Consider the following 16,073-nt stretch of genomic DNA (forward strand, 5'->3'; position numbering starts at 1 on the left):
CTATTTTTCCGTTCAGCTACACCGTTAGACTGAGGTAAGTATGGTGGACTAGTCTCATGTATTAAATCATTAGCGGCACAAAAGTCGGCTAGATAAGTAGATTTATACTCACCACCTCTATCAGACCTTACCCTTTTAATTTTCCTGTCGAGTTGATTTTCGACTTCATTTTTAAAGTTTATAAACGATTGTTCTGCTTCATCTTTAGTCTTAAGCAGATAGACACGGGTGTACCTTGAACAGTCGTCTATAAAGGTGACATAATAATTCTTTCCACCTCTACTTGCAATATTTTTGAAGTCAGCCAGGTCGGAGTGAATTAACTCAAGAAGACTCGTATTCCTAGTTGTGACAGGTTTACTAGGTTTCTTTGTAAACTTAGCCTCAACACAGCTAGCACATTTAGAGATTTCTTGACTCGTCAAACTCGGAATTAAACTCATAGTTCTAAGTTTTTTAATATAGTCAACATTCACATGACCTAATCTACCATGCCAAACATCAATAGACTCGGCGATATAAGCAGAAGTAGATGCAATATTATTAAAAATCGAATCGAGTTCAACACAAAAAGACCTCCAGACAGATAACCCTTGCCCACAAATTCCCCATTACGCGACATTACCACCTTGTCGGCCTCAAACACAAGCTTCAACCTGACTTTGTTTAATAAGGCACAGGACACAAGGTTTCGACGTAACGAGGGAACATACAAAACATTATTTAAAGTAAGTGTTTTCCCTGAGGTGAGTTTGAGAAAGATCTTGCCTTTGCCATTGATCGGTGCGGATGAAGAGTTACCCATAAAAACGCAACCTCCATCAGCTACTTCCTCGAACTCAGTAAATAACCCCTTATCAAAGACGAGAGGTGTCGGGAAGCGCCGATATCAAGACCCATTCAAAGAAGATTACCCACCATATTAGCTTCCACAACCACAGCAGCAATGATGTCATCGATTCTGACATTGGCTTTGATAGTTTTCTTTTCGGAGCATTGGTAGGCTTTGTGCCCGGGTTTTCGCAAACATAGCGAGACAAAAGGACCCTTAGCGAGGTTTCGAATCTTTGGAACCGGTTTGGAGTGCTTCCCTGGACCATTCTTCTTGGCCTGACCCTGGTTCTTACCCTGACCAAATTTAGCCTTACCCTTACCCTTGAACTTCTCAGAATAGGACGGACCACCAGACTCAACCAAATTAGCATCAACATTAGCATTAGAAGATTTAACGGATTGACTAACAGGTTTGTCTTTAAGGCGATTTGCCTCTTCGGTCCTCATGTGTCCTACTAGTTCTTGGAGAGACAAGTCTTTTTTCTTATGCTTAAGATGGTTTCTATAGTCAGACCAGGAAGGGGGGAATTTTTCCAATAACACATTTGCTAGAAAAATCTCATCTAGCTTCATCCCTTCATTCACTACGTCAGCACATAAATTCTCATAGACATGTACTTGATCCATTATAGGTTTGTCATCTACCATCTGGAACCCCAGCCATTTCCCAACGACATACTTCTTTTTACCAGCATCATCAGCCCCATATTTTTTCTCTAGTAATTCCCACATGGTTTTAGCAGATTTGTAAACCATAAATAAGTCAAATAGGGTATTATGCATAAGATTAAGGAGGTGAAACCTAACTGTTTTATTATCCTTTTCATGCTTTTTAATAGCCTCTGCATTTGACTTTACTACAGAAATTCCAGGAGGTGTAAGCGTCACATCATCAGTAATTTCGTTTACAGGTGCAGGCGGGTCAGAAAATAGAACGTAATCAATTTCATACTGTTCAAAAAACATCAGTAATTTTTGAGCCCAACGTCTATAATTATGACCAATTAAGGGTTCGACTTTAGACAAATCAGGAGCATTCTTAGACATAATCGACATCGTTACAGCAACAATAATATAGTTTTCAAATTGTTAGTCGAAAATTGCAGTAACAATGAGAAAGATTAGATATAACCCGATTAGTAGTGACGTGGTATGAAAGCCACTGCCTTGAAAACTATATTCCGGTACGACCGTGGTGGCGATCAGCTAGTGCCGGTAGTTCCCCAAGGATAACACTACAGTCTCCAACTCAGTTTCGCCCACTCGGAACTGTGAGACTTGGAACGACAGAAAGTATTTCTTTACCCAGAAATTATAGAGGAGAAGAGAAGAGAAGAAGAGATTAGAGAGAAGGGAGAGTGATTGTTGTTGTGATTATGCTGAAGAGAAATCATCTATTTATAGCAAAACAGATGAGCAGAGGAGCCTAAAAACGTCCCTTTCAAGCAGTAGAAAAAGATTAGTGCAGCATTATACAGGTCCACAGAAGTAATAGTGCAGCAATAACTCCTCCACTGAAGCAAAAGAGCATCATTAGCAGCTCCACAGCAGTCCCACTGAAGCAGTCAAGCTTCAGTCCAAAACAAACAAACGACTCTGGCCCAAAAAGATAGGCAAAGCCCGCCGCAGGCGATTGATCACGGATCACGGATCACGGATCACGGATCACGGATCCGGGCCGGGCCGGGCTCGGGCTCGGGCACGGGCACGCGCGCGCGCGCGTGTGCGAGCTGAATTAAGCACCTCGCAAAGCTTCCACAAAAGCCTCCCATGACCCACTAGTGATATGGTAAGGAGTGTGGTCATATATAAACACAACACAAACACTATTCCTCACCAATGTGGGACAAAATGGAAAAAAGACTATGCTCAAAGTAGCCCCTATTTCCAACACCTCCTCAATTCATATTTTATGTATTATACAGTTAGTCATTTTTTATTTCTGGTCTTAATAAAATATTTTCTTCTATGCTTCGTAAACGGTTTAATTTGTCCAACTAAACTATGAGCTGGATCAATTACGATGTCCATAATACATTGTTCAATTACTCTACTTGTAGACGGCTATATCCGTCTAAATATGTAGACTGGTCAAATATGTTATCATTTTCATTATAGGACAACCCCTCACATACCACTTATTGTTGAGAAAAAAGAACATCTATCGGATGTACTACCTCACATTTTATTTGTTTTTGAGCATATCTATATTTTTTCTGAGCTTATTACCTCAAACTTTATTTGTTTTTGAGCATATGTGTATTTTTTTCTGAGCTTATTAAAGTTTATAAGTTACATTTTAATATTTTTTCGTCAAAACCCAAATTTAACTAAGTTTGTATTTAATGTTTTTGAGTTTTATTGTAAATTTTTTGAGCTTAATGTTTTAATGAATGAACTCAAAAACTTTATAGTAAAACTCATAATTTTTAAAATAAAACTCAAAAACTTTATTATAATGTTCAGAAACTAAAAACTGGTGGTAGTACATCGGATGTATGATCCACTTACTGCTTATTGTTTGTCGCTTATTATAAAAATGATCATATTTAACTCGTTTACTACTTTAGACGGATAGTGTCCATATAAAGTGAGATTTTGTGTAAATACATACCTATAACTAACTATATTTAACCAAAGATATAGTGAATAGGTGGTATTGGCGTATTGCACAATCCCCCTTATACTAAAAGAATAAGAGATCTCCAAAATTTTCCCGCCTGAATGAAATTGGTTGTAATTAGGCTTTCATTATATCATCATATCTGTAATTGAGTTTTTATCATATAATATCTGTAATTAGTATATTATATCTACAACTAAATTATACTAGGTTATACTGAACCTTCAATTTTCCACCGATTAATACAAAACATTAATAATAATAAATTTTACAATTAAATTTCAAATTGAGTTAAATATCAGTTGTATAATTGTTATTTTCTTTAATATTTGTATCTAAAAAACCGCGCATTTGCGCGAGATCTATATTAGTTGTACAAATAATAATGGTGAAAACAACGCGTAATACAAATTTGATGGAAACACCTAGCCAAATTTGAGTCGTCGTTAAATCATTATATATCTCATGTTCATATTGACATGTGCACCTCCTCCATTTCGGTATTTCACAATACATAAAAACTCCGGAGAGACGGTTTTTCAATAACGTTATTGAGAGACCTTTCACATGATGGGATGAGGGACCCACTTAATTTATTTTTTCTCTATTATGTCTCCCACTAAATTAGTGAGAGACAGTCTCTCAAGAGACCTACTGTTCACAATATATCTTCTAAAAAAGCAAACAAATGTTATTTTTTTGACGAAAAAAAGAAGCCGAAGCCGATTACATAGCTATAGACTGAGTAACACTCATTCCTTGAACATCCCGACCCATCACGTCTTGGATCCCGTCTGGAGGGATGTGAAGTGCATGGTCACCAAAAAGAATTGTCAATGCCATCTTCGATAGTTTGTCCGCGCTGAAATTAGCTTCGCGATAGACATGTCGAATCAAATATTGTCCGCCTTGAAGCAGTCACTTACAATCCTTGATAAGAGGCCCCTAAAATAGATTGTCAATCGTCCCACCTTTATTGATGAGGTTTACTACCACTTGTGAGTCGGGCTCAATGATAAGTTGTTCCAAGCCCACCCGGCGTGCCAAATTCAAACCAAACCACACCCCACGCAACTCGGCTAGCATCACTGTAGAATGTCCAAGATTTATCACGAAGCCAAATATCCAATTTCCGCTATTATTGTGAAATATTTCGCCTGCACCTGTTGTACCAGGATTACCTTTAGAGCATCCGTCAACATTCAATTTAATGGTGTCTCCATGTGGAAGTTCCCATTTAATCCTCTTCTGCATCATGTTCCTCTCCATATATACCTGACCATGGTGACTGGAAAATCGAGTTACAACGCCACTTTCATAACCACCAGCAAGTTATTGCAAAAATAATATTCCACGATATACCATGCACTTTAACATCAATCAGTACCAAATTATTATACATTCAAGCATGAAAAGTTCCGGCATAAAATATAGTAGCCGTTAACCGCCTAACGGCAACGTCGGATCCATCCTCTGTCCACAACCTTCTTGTGTATGAAAATGAAAATGGTGATTTATTTTAAAAAATTTCAACTTTTTGATTCATTGTCCTACATTCCTGCGCTGTATACTATACTAGGTTTGGTGTCCGGTTTCGTCCGGGCTACCTCTATTTACCGTTAAATTTTATTTTCAATGAAGTAAATTATGTTGGAGTTGTCTAACTCGCACGTTTACTATTTGTAATATATTTTTCTACGGCATATCTTGTAATTATGATGAAATGTAAAATTTATTTTCAAATTATGAGACATTGTTGACACAAATGACAAGAAGAAGATAATTGAAATGTGATGAATTGTGTGTATTGATGTTGATAGGAACTTGGTTTATATACTAAATACAATAGCTAGAAAGCAAAATACAAAGGCTGGAAAGCAACTACAAGGGTGGAAAGCAGGAATATGCTAGCTGTTGGGCGGCTCAAAAGTAGGAATAGAATATGCTAAGTAACATACTAAATAATATACTAGCTCAAAAGTAGGAATATAATATGCTAAGTAATATACTAAATAATATACTAACACCCCCCCTCAAGTGGGTGCATGGAGATTCGAGATGCCCAACTTGTCGAGAATTGTATGAAATTGAGTTCGTCCAAGAGCCTTTGTGAGAATATCGGCAAGTTGACAGGTGGTATTGATATACAATGGATCAAGAGTGCCTTTGAGAATTTCGTCACGAACAAAATGACAGTCAATTTCAATATGTTTCGTACGTTCGTGGAAAACGGGATTATTGGCGATATGCAACGCAGCTTGGCTATCACAATGCAGCGGAACTGGTTTTGAGTGATCAATGCCTAAGCTGCGAAGAAGCCCTTTAAGCCAAAGAATTTCACAAGTAACAGACGCCATGGCACGATACTCGGATTCAGCGGAAGATAGAGACACAGTGGCTTGTTGTTTTGTCTTCCAAGAAATCGGAGACCCACCAAGAAAAATATAATAGGCTGTCAGCGATCGACGAGTAGTTTTACAACCACCCCAATCAGCATCACAATAAGCTTCCAATTCCAAAGGCGCATTAGCACGTAAAAGAATACCTTGCCCCGGTTGTCCTTTTAAATACCGTAGTACACGGAGAACAGCATTCCAGTGACTTTGAGAAGGCGCTTTCATAAACCGAGAGAGAAGATGAACCGCATAGCTAATCTCGGGTCGAGTGAGGGTAAGATAAATAAGCTTGCCCACTAGGCGACGGTATTGAGTAGGATCAGAAAATAGCGGTGTCAAAGAGGACTCCAAATCATGCTTCTCGTCCATAGGAACAGTGGCCGGTTTTGACCCGAGAAGACCCGTCTCACTTAGCAAATCAAGAGTATATTTACGTTGACACAGAAAAATACCAGTCGAATTACGTGCGACCTCAAGATCCAAAAAATATTTGAGCTTACCCAAATCCTTCATACGAAAACATTTATTCAAATAAGCTTTAAACTTATGAATGGCTTCACCATCGTTTCCAGCAATGACCAAATCATCGACATATACGAGAATGTTAATAACAATTTCTCCTTTACGATAAATAAACAATGAATGATCAGATGGACTATAGGCAAAACCATAAGAATGTAAGGCTTGAGCAAGTTTAGCATACCAACAACGAGGCGCTTGACGAAGACCATATAAAGATTTACGAAGACGACAAACCTTGCCTTGTAAACCGTGACTGAAACCAGGAGGAAGTCGCATGTAAACTTCCTCGACCAAATCACCATGAAGAAACGCATTATGTACGTCCATTTGATGTAGTTCCCAATTGTTGATAGCAGCAATAGTAAGAAAAGCTCGAACATTAACCATTTTAACAAATGGAGCAAAAGTTTCGACAAAATCAACCCCTTCAATTTGGTGATTACCAAAAGTGACAAGACGAGCTTTAAAACGTTCAATGGTCCCGTCAGAGTTCCGTTTTATTTTATAGACCCACATACACCCGAGTGCCTTCTTATCAGCGGGTAATTCTTCGATGATCCACGTATGATTGGCCTCTAACGCGTCAATTTCCGCTTCCATAGCCTGTTTCCAGCGTGGATCACGAATTGCTTCCTTAAAAGAAGTCGGTTCGACGTCGGTAGTGATAGCTGCAAGATATCTTTGATGGGCATCAGAAAACTTAGCATAATTTACGTAATTAGCAATAGAATACGGAGTACCTGAGACGGGTATTGATGTGGGTGCGGATGGAGCAGAAGAAACCGGAGAAAATGTGGTGTTAATGTGGTTACGTAGTGCTTCCCATCGAACAAAGTCCTTGTGATTAGTATTGTCGAATTTGATACGCTTTCCGCGTCCCATTTCATCCACGTGATCAGTGGTGTCCAAAAGAATATCATGCTCATTTGAAAACTCCTGTTCAAGCTCACTAGAAATAACATCCTGTTCAATTTCAATAGGAACATCATCTTGTTCAATTGAGGAACGACCATTACACTCAGCTTGGTCATCATTAGACTCATTTATCGAAACACACCCCCCCTCACTGCGAGAACCAGCAGGTTCGGGAGAGGAGAATTCAGGGTCAGAAGTTGAGCTAGGCACGACAGAAGACGGAGGCACAAAACTCATGTCATTAGGGTCATCAACAACCGTGTCGTCTTGTGATAGCTTAATTGTTTCAGCAAACGGAAAATTACTTTCAACAAAACGAACATCACGAGACGGAAAATATTGTCCTGTTTCAAGATCATATAAATGCCAACCCTTTTTACCAAATGGATACCCAAGAAAAACACATCTCCGACTACGAGAGTCAAATTTATCGGAAGGATGAGCATTTTTGGCATAGCATAAACACCCAAAAACCCGAATTAAGCTAAGGTCGGGAACTTGGCCAAACAATAATTCAAAAGGAGTTTTATCTTTCGCAAAAGCCGAGTGGGGGTTCGATTAATCGAAAAGCAAAGAATCAAAACGCACTCACCCCAAAAATCGACAGGTAAGGAACTCGAAAAACGCAATGCTCGAGCAACATTGAGTATGTGCCTATGTTTGCGCTCAACTCGAGCATTTTGTTGAGGGGTTTTGACCATAGAGGTTTGGTGTATTATCCCATGCTCTTTAAAATACGAGACCAGACCCCGTAATTCGGTCCCATTGTCACTCTGTAATTTTTTTACACGAGCATTAAATTGACGATCAATTAAGGCAAAAAAGTCAAGCATGAGACGAGGGACTTCATCCTTGGTTTTCATGAGAAACACCCACACACAACGGGAAAAATCATCGACTATCGTCAAAAAATAACGGGAATTGCATGCACGATTCGGTGCATAGGGACCCCAAACATCACAGTGGATCAATTCAAATAAACTAGCAGCTTTATTATCACTCAAATGAAATGGAGTACGAGTTTGTTTGGCACGCAAGCAAATATCACAATGTTCGGGAATAAAATTGCTATTAAAACGAGAAATAGAAGGGAGATGCTTCAAAACCCGATGAGCAGGATGCCCCATACGTTGATGCCAAAGGTCCACAGTAGCAGCACTATTAACCACATTAACACGAGCCGGTTCCTTCATTGTCAAGTAATAGAGCCCATCCACGAGTTCACCCACACCAATCGTCGGCCAGCACGGTCTCAGTATCACACATTGCAAATTAGTAAAATTAATATGTAAAGATTGAGAAGCGAGAAGTCTGAGACGGATAACAAATTGCATTGGAATGACGGAACCAGAAGAACATTATATAGAGCAAGATGAGCATTGAGTGTTATTGTTCCGGCTTTGTGAGCAACCAAATTCATACCATTAGGCAACCCAATATTAATAGGACTAATAGGATAACAATAATCAAACAACTTTGCGTCACCGCAAACATGAGTCGATGCACCTGTGTCAAGGATCCACCGAATAGAAGACTCACCACTTAGGCACACCATATTAGTGGCAACCGAAGGCTCACCAGTCACGAAATTGGTCCTGGCCGAGGCAGATGAAGCCGAGCCATCACCAGAGCGAGTGCGAGCCGGACCACGATCATTCGGGTATCCATGTTTCTTGTAGCACCTGCTTTCGGTATGCCCATCTTTTCCGCAATAGGTGCATGTGAAACGAGGACGCCCACTATTGGATTGTTGTGGCGACTTCCCATTGTTTCCATCACGAACAGCAAGGGCCATTGCAGCAGCGTTCTCTTCCCGAGCCCGAGTCAGATTACGGACTTCCTCCTCTTGTACCAGCCTGGAATAAACCAATTCAATTTGTGGAAAAGGTTTAGTGCCCAGAAGTTGAGAACGAACACCCGCATATCCCGAGTCTAGCCCCATAAGGAAACCACGGGCCTGATCAGCCTCACGCCGTTTACGCAAACGTGCGTGACAAGCGAGCATCGATGTAGGTAAAGCATCAAAATCATCCATATCATCCCATAATTTCTTGATGCGACCATAATAATCCATTATGGTCTCTCCGGGTCTTTGTTTACACTCGGATAAATCACATTGAATCTGATAAATTTTGATATCATTAGCAACCGTGAAACGCAAACGAATGTCATCCCACAATTCGCGAGCTGTTTCACGATAAGAAATAGAAGATCGAACCCGGGATTCGATCGTATTAAAAATCCAAGCAACAATCAAGTAATTCTGACCTTCCATTCTTCCAATTCAATGGAATCGAAGGCTCTTTAAGGGTACCATTGATAAAACCCAACTTTCTCTTAGCACCTAACGCAACCCGGAAACCTTTAGCCCATTCTTCATAGTTCGGTCCAACGAGGATTACGTGAGTAATTTTTGCCCCCGTACCGTCCTGATGAGAAAGTGCATAAACAGGATTTTGTGTAGATGAAGAGGAAATGATTTGAGTATCCGCACCTTTCTTATCGTCAACCATGGTGACTACAAAAGATAGGTGAAGACGAGGAAGAAAAAAAATGAAAAAAAAACGAAAAAAATGAAGACAGGAATGCAACCTGTGCTCACGATACCATGTTGACACAAATGACAAGAAGAAGATAATTGAAATGTGATGAATTGTGTGTATTGATGTTGATAGGAACTTGGTTTATATACTAAATACAATAGCTAGAAAGCAAAATACAAAGGCTGGAAAGCAACTACAAGGGTGGAAAGCAGGAATATGCTAGCTGTTGGGCGGCTCAAAAGTAGGAATAGAATATGCTAAGTAACATACTAAATAATATACTAGCTCAAAAGTAGGAATATAATATGCTAAGTAATATACTAAATAATATACTAACAGACATGTTCACTACCCACAAATACTATCCTACAACTAGTTGTATAATAGTTATGTACAACTGCGTCAAAGTTAACGAGCTCTCACACAAAGTTGTTGAGTTATTTTATAAGTTATTGAGCTATTTTATGAAGTTATTGAGCTTAATAATTATTCTGTAAAGCTCAATAACTTTGTATCATAACTCGATAATTTTGTTAATAGAGCTCGACAATTTTGTAACAAAGCTCCAGAACACTAAATAAGTTGTATATACAACCGGTTGTATAATACATTAACTGTTCACTACCTCGCTATTAATATTATTACTTTCATGGCATTCTTTGTTAATATCATCACGTTCACTACTCCGGTGGTTACTATTGTTTCTTTTACTAATTCCTTTATTTTTTTCTGTTAAATTCATTATTCCCGTTAATTTTATCCGGCCTATATTTAAATAAATAAAATATTTTCCTTAGTCGATTGGTTATTTAACTGTTCATATTTTTTCTCACTGTTACTTTCACTACATTCGTTGCTATTTTCACTACTCCCACTGTAATTATTATAACTGTCACTACTCTCACATTAATACCGTTAATTTTATTAATCTCGTTGCTGCTACTATTACTTTTACTACATTTAATTTAATGTATAACTCTATGATGATACTAATTAATTCCATAAGTGGGGCATGTTAATTTTAAGGAAAATCACTATATTCTTGTGTTTTCTAAATTTAATTATTTTAATTTAATGTAATTTCCATAAATATTTTTTTTATCAAGGCATCTTTATATTATACTTTTAATCAAAACTATATAATATTTACATTGATGTCCCTTTATCAGGTCTTTCACACGACGCTGTCGATTTAAAACTATATAGTATAATTAATTTGTATAGATTTCTTTAATTACATTGAAGTCCTTGGTTTCTGAAACTAATATATAGTATTGATTGATTTCCACTTGCTGATTACTACGTCCTCATTCATATTTTAAGTATTGTTTTAAGACTACTAGTTGTCTACCTAATCATTTTTTATTGTTGGTCGTAATAAAAAATATCTTCTATGCTTGGTTAACGAACGATTTGTTCAAGGTATGAGCTGGATCAATTGTGAATTTTGTGATGTGCATAATACAAACGTATAACTAACTAACTATACTTAACCAAGGAAATAGTGAATAGAGGTATAGCACAATAATAGTACAAATAATGATGGTGGAAACAAATGCATTGTACAAATGTGATAATGAAACACCGAGCCAAATTCGAGTCGCTAAACAATTTTGAGTATAAATTTATAACTCAAGTTCATATATTAACAATAAATTTGAGTCATTGCTAAACCATTTGAAAACATATATCTTCTAGAAAAGCAAATAAATTTCCGGAGTTTTTGTGAATTTATTGACGGTTTTTCTAACGTATGCACTAATGTATGTTAAAATTTTTAATTTTTTGATGTTAACTAAGAATATTCCTGGCCAACCGATAATTACTTAAGTAGTGCAAGCTTTTTCGGAATATTGGAAACAAGTAAACCATTCCAAGTTCGGTTTTTCGTTGGCGGTGCACCAGTAATCAACTCCGTAGTTACTTATCTATCACGAATTTTATAATATAAAAACTCTTGCCACTAACACAGGCTGACTTTTTTCGCTACAGAATACTCCATGAGCTATTTGCATGGACACTGAACTATTGAGGCCACGTATACGAGTGGGCTACCACATCCCAATTCAATGGATTGTAGCAATTGGGCCAATAGTATAAACTCAATAGACAAATCTTTGATCCATGAGAGGTAGATCGGTCATCCGTTTTTTCGACCCATAAAAAAAAGTGAAGTAGTTTAAGAAGCAAAAATTCTCATTGAAAACGAACATTTTTCGTCACAAGCTGAAATTGGGTTAAATATCGTCATTTTTAAAGACAAATGTGGTCATTTTAATAAGTCTCTGTAATAGCATAGAAAATTGTTCTGGTTAAATTTCGTCTTAAATAAGTTACATTTACTCCGAATTGAGCTTGTGACGAAATGTCATCCGTTTACAAGTAAATAGATTTTAATAAATCTCTGTTATGGGTTCAACTATTCCCCTACATAACTTTTCAATTTTACAATATGAGAGTGTTTGGTAATTTACATGTTCGGTGTGACCCGTGTTTGTCGTCCAAACAAATCTGATACCATACCAAATTCCCAACTAGACCCAATTAGAAAAAACTTGCTTGACAGCTCAATTATAAAGAGTTTTTTTTTCTAAAAAATAAAATAAAATCACAACCAAAAAAAAGAAGATAATTCTCCTAATTTCCACCAAACAAATTAACACCGTGATAATCTCCGTTAACTTGTTGGACCGTCTCAAACCCTCAATCAATCAAACACTCAAGAAAGCGAACGGAAAGACGTGAGGGCTAGGTCAAGCCACGTCCTACCAACCGTGACTTGTCAATCTCTAATTGGTTAAATCGACGTGTTTCTTAGCACAACTAGATCTAATAATCTCTTTAAATACTCGCAATTTCTCCCTCAAATATCTCATCCTTCACAATTTGGTTAATTCTCATTATCATAATCTTCTTCTTCAACAAATTTCTCCAAATCAACTAATTTTCTCCTTCCTCATCCAAGGTATAATCTTTATCTCTAATTATATTATCGGTTTTTCTAACGCATGTTCCGAATTGTTGTTCTATTTTGCTTAAGGCGTAATAATTAATGGATTAAATTGTTAAGTTTAGGTATTGATTTATGGTTTCGGAATTCGGTAGAACGTCTGATCGCTCGATTTGTTAATTGATTTGATTGAACTTTATGATTTAGCTTCAATTTTGCGTATTCGTTGTTAATTTGTCAATTGATGAAATAATTGAACAGATTTCTTCGCTGATTTGTTAATTTGCGAGATAATCAAGCATATTTCGATGTTAATTTTGTCTATTAGTTAGATAATTAATCAAATTTCGTTGTGGATTAGCGAGTTAATCAATCAAATTTCGTTGTTAATTTGTCGATTAGCTGTAATCAAACTAATGTCGCTGTTAATTTGCTAATCAAACTGATTTTGTCGTTAATTTGAACAATAGCGCGTTGTTAAATTGTAGATTAGCTCGTTTTTAATTTGTAGATTGATGATTATTAATCGGATGATCTGGTTTTGATTAATTTGTAAAATACGATAATTTTGTCTCTAATCTCATGTTTTAGAGTAGTTAGGGTTTCGATTGTTTAGTTTCCTGCAATTGATCTATTCTTTATCAATTAACGTCAATTTTGTCACGCGATTGCTGATTCACTCTCGTAATTTGTATAATCAGATGCAAATCTTCGTTAAGACTCTCACCGGCAAGACCATCACTCTCGAAGTCGAGAGCTCCGACACTATCGACAATGTCAAAACCAAAATCCAAGACAAGGAAGGGATTCCCCCAGACCAGCAACGTTTGATTTTCGCTGGTAAACAACTCGAAGACGGCCGAACCCTCGCGGATTACAACATCCAAAAGGAGTCCACTCTCCATCTTGTCCTCCGCCTTCGCGGTGGTATGCAAATCTTTGTCAAGACCTTGACCGGCAAGACCATCACTCTTGAGGTCGAGAGTTCCGACACCATTGACAACGTCAAGACCAAGATTCAAGATAAGGAGGGAATTCCCCCAGACCAGCAGAGATTGATCTTTGCTGGAAAGCAGCTAGAAGACGGTCGCACTCTCGCAGACTACAATATCCAGAAGGAGTCTACCCTGCACTTGGTTCTCCGTCTGCGTGGTGGTATGCAGATTTTCGTCAAGACGTTGACTGGAAAGACCATCACCCTCGAGGTTGAGAGTTCGGATACCATTGACAATGTCAAGACTAAAATCCAGGATAAGGAGGGAATTCCTCCAGACCAGCAGAGGCTTATTTTCGCCGGGAAGCAGCTCGAGGACGGGCGTACCCTAGCTGATTACAACATTCAGAAGGAGTCAACACTCCATCTGGTGTTGCGTCTCAGGGGTGGGATGCAGATTTTCGTCAAGACATTGACTGGCAAGACTATCACACTCGAGGTGGAGAGTTCTGATACCATTGACAATGTCAAGACGAAGATTCAGGATAAGGAGGGGATCCCACCAGATCAGCAGAGGTTGATCTTTGCAGGGAAACAGTTGGAGGATGGGCGCACTTTGGCTGACTACAATATTCAGAAGGAATCTACCCTCCACCTTGTCCTCCGTCTTCGTGGCGGTTTCTAAGCTTGTTGTTGTTGTACCGGTGTTGGTTCTGTGTTTTGGGAAGCTGGTTGATGTTGGTAGTGTTTGGTTTCTATAATCTGTGAACTATGGTTGGTTTATTGTTTATTTCAGTATGGGTGCATCAGCAATGACTGGTGCTTTATCTGTGTAAGTTTCGAGTTCGTTTGTGAATAAATTGTTTCGTTTGTGCTAATCTGTTTGCTTAAATTTCAGTCAATTAAGTTAGGTGTTAATTTCGAGTTAAAACTGAACCTTGTACATTTGTGTTCACCTCTATATGATCACGATTCACAAATTGTCGAATTCGATTGAAACAAACTACGGAAAAAGATAATCTATGATCTATATATATACACTACTAATTCTAAGATATTCCCTATACTCAATCTTACATCTTAGGTAACAATATCATACAATCATATAATATCTGGTACTACTGCGGTCGAGCGGATCATTCCAGACCATTATGGCAAGACTAGCATAAACTTACTCGCCAAGCTCTATAAGGAGAATGACGAGTGGGTATGTTTAAATAACTTAATTTATGTGTGTTTTTGTGGAAAAAATATCAGTATTGTATAAAACATGATGATGTTTGAAATAACCTGGAAAATGTGTATGTTAATAAAAGTAAACCCGTACCTGAAAACATAGTATATTCAACCAGGGACTAATTTGAACTAAATCAGAAACACCTCTCTGTCGTTGCTGCACTTTTAGCGACAATTACTTTTGCGGCAGGATTCACTCTTTCTGGCGGACTTGACAGTAACACTTGGGAAGCAATTCTTGCAAGGAGAGTAGGTTTCTTAGTATTTTTACTGGCGGATGTATATGCTATGTGTCTTTTCTATGTAGGTGTTGTTTTGCTTGATCTGGTCTATGGTTTCAGAACCTGACATGGCTTGTCTATTGGGCGAATTACGGATCTCCAAGAAAAAAGATTCGTGGATCCGACAATCCGCCATGTACTAGTGATTTTGCTGTTTAATAGCTGAGCGATTCAACACCTTGTTCTTTGTACCGCTTGAACCCCAATAAATAGTATGGAGTATAAATTATATTCCCCCTTGTACTGCATTGATGCGATCAGTAAAATGGTCACTTAGCGGCCATCGATGCTTTCATTAACCACTGTCCGGATTTCAGGAAACTGTGCTTTAAACTGAGAGATACCCCATTGCACTACATCAAACTTGGAGCTTACAGAGAGTACAAGGAATTTATAGCAATTCCGATGATAGAAGAGATGAAAAACGTTGTTGGTTTCGAAGGTGCAACACCTTTGCATCGCGCCATAGGCTGCAAGGACATAATTTTCACTGAAGTACTGCTAGCTACTGACAGGCTGGATAGAAGCATCAAGGATAAAAAGGGTAAAACTGCCGTAGATTTTCTGGTAGTAAACCCTCGGTTAAGGACAACATACATACATAACATCTCAACCAATGTGTAAACGCATTGGCATAAACCCTCGGTTAATAATTTAATGGTTTTTTAAAATTTCTCACTTTAGTAACTAAGATCTCAAGCTTTCCAAGCACGTAATTAAAGATCCTCAAGAATGATTGAGTGTAGCTCAAGATATGATGCGAATAATAGGGTCCCTTAATAAGAATGTTCTTTGAGCATGAATTGTGAATTTTGATGCAACCATGAGCTAGCTTAGAG

General features: G+C 38.0%; 1 protein-coding gene across 2 annotated transcripts in view; it reads left to right on the forward strand.

The window, feature by feature from the left end:
- Positions 1 to 14,595, forward strand: part of LOC141656488 (polyubiquitin) — a 36,822-nt gene extending 22,227 nt beyond the window's left edge. Inside the window, exons 1-2 of one of the 2 annotated variants that reach the window (XM_074463398.1) lie at positions 12,689 to 12,798; positions 13,485 to 14,595. In XM_074463398.1, the coding sequence (XP_074319499.1) occupies positions 13,485 to 14,402 (918 nt within the window). In that variant the 5' untranslated portion in view covers positions 12,689 to 12,798 and the 3' untranslated portion in view covers positions 14,403 to 14,595. Of the gene's footprint in view, positions 1 to 12,688; positions 12,799 to 13,484 lie in introns of those variants that run through there. The other variant, XM_074463397.1, reaches the window with a different exon arrangement.
- Positions 14,596 to 16,073: the final 1,478 nt, after the last annotated feature.

The sequence above is a fragment of the Silene latifolia genome, chromosome 5, assembly GCF_048544455.1.
Source record: "Silene latifolia isolate original U9 population chromosome 5, ASM4854445v1, whole genome shotgun sequence".
NCBI lineage: Eukaryota > Viridiplantae > Streptophyta > Magnoliopsida > Caryophyllales > Caryophyllaceae > Silene > Silene latifolia.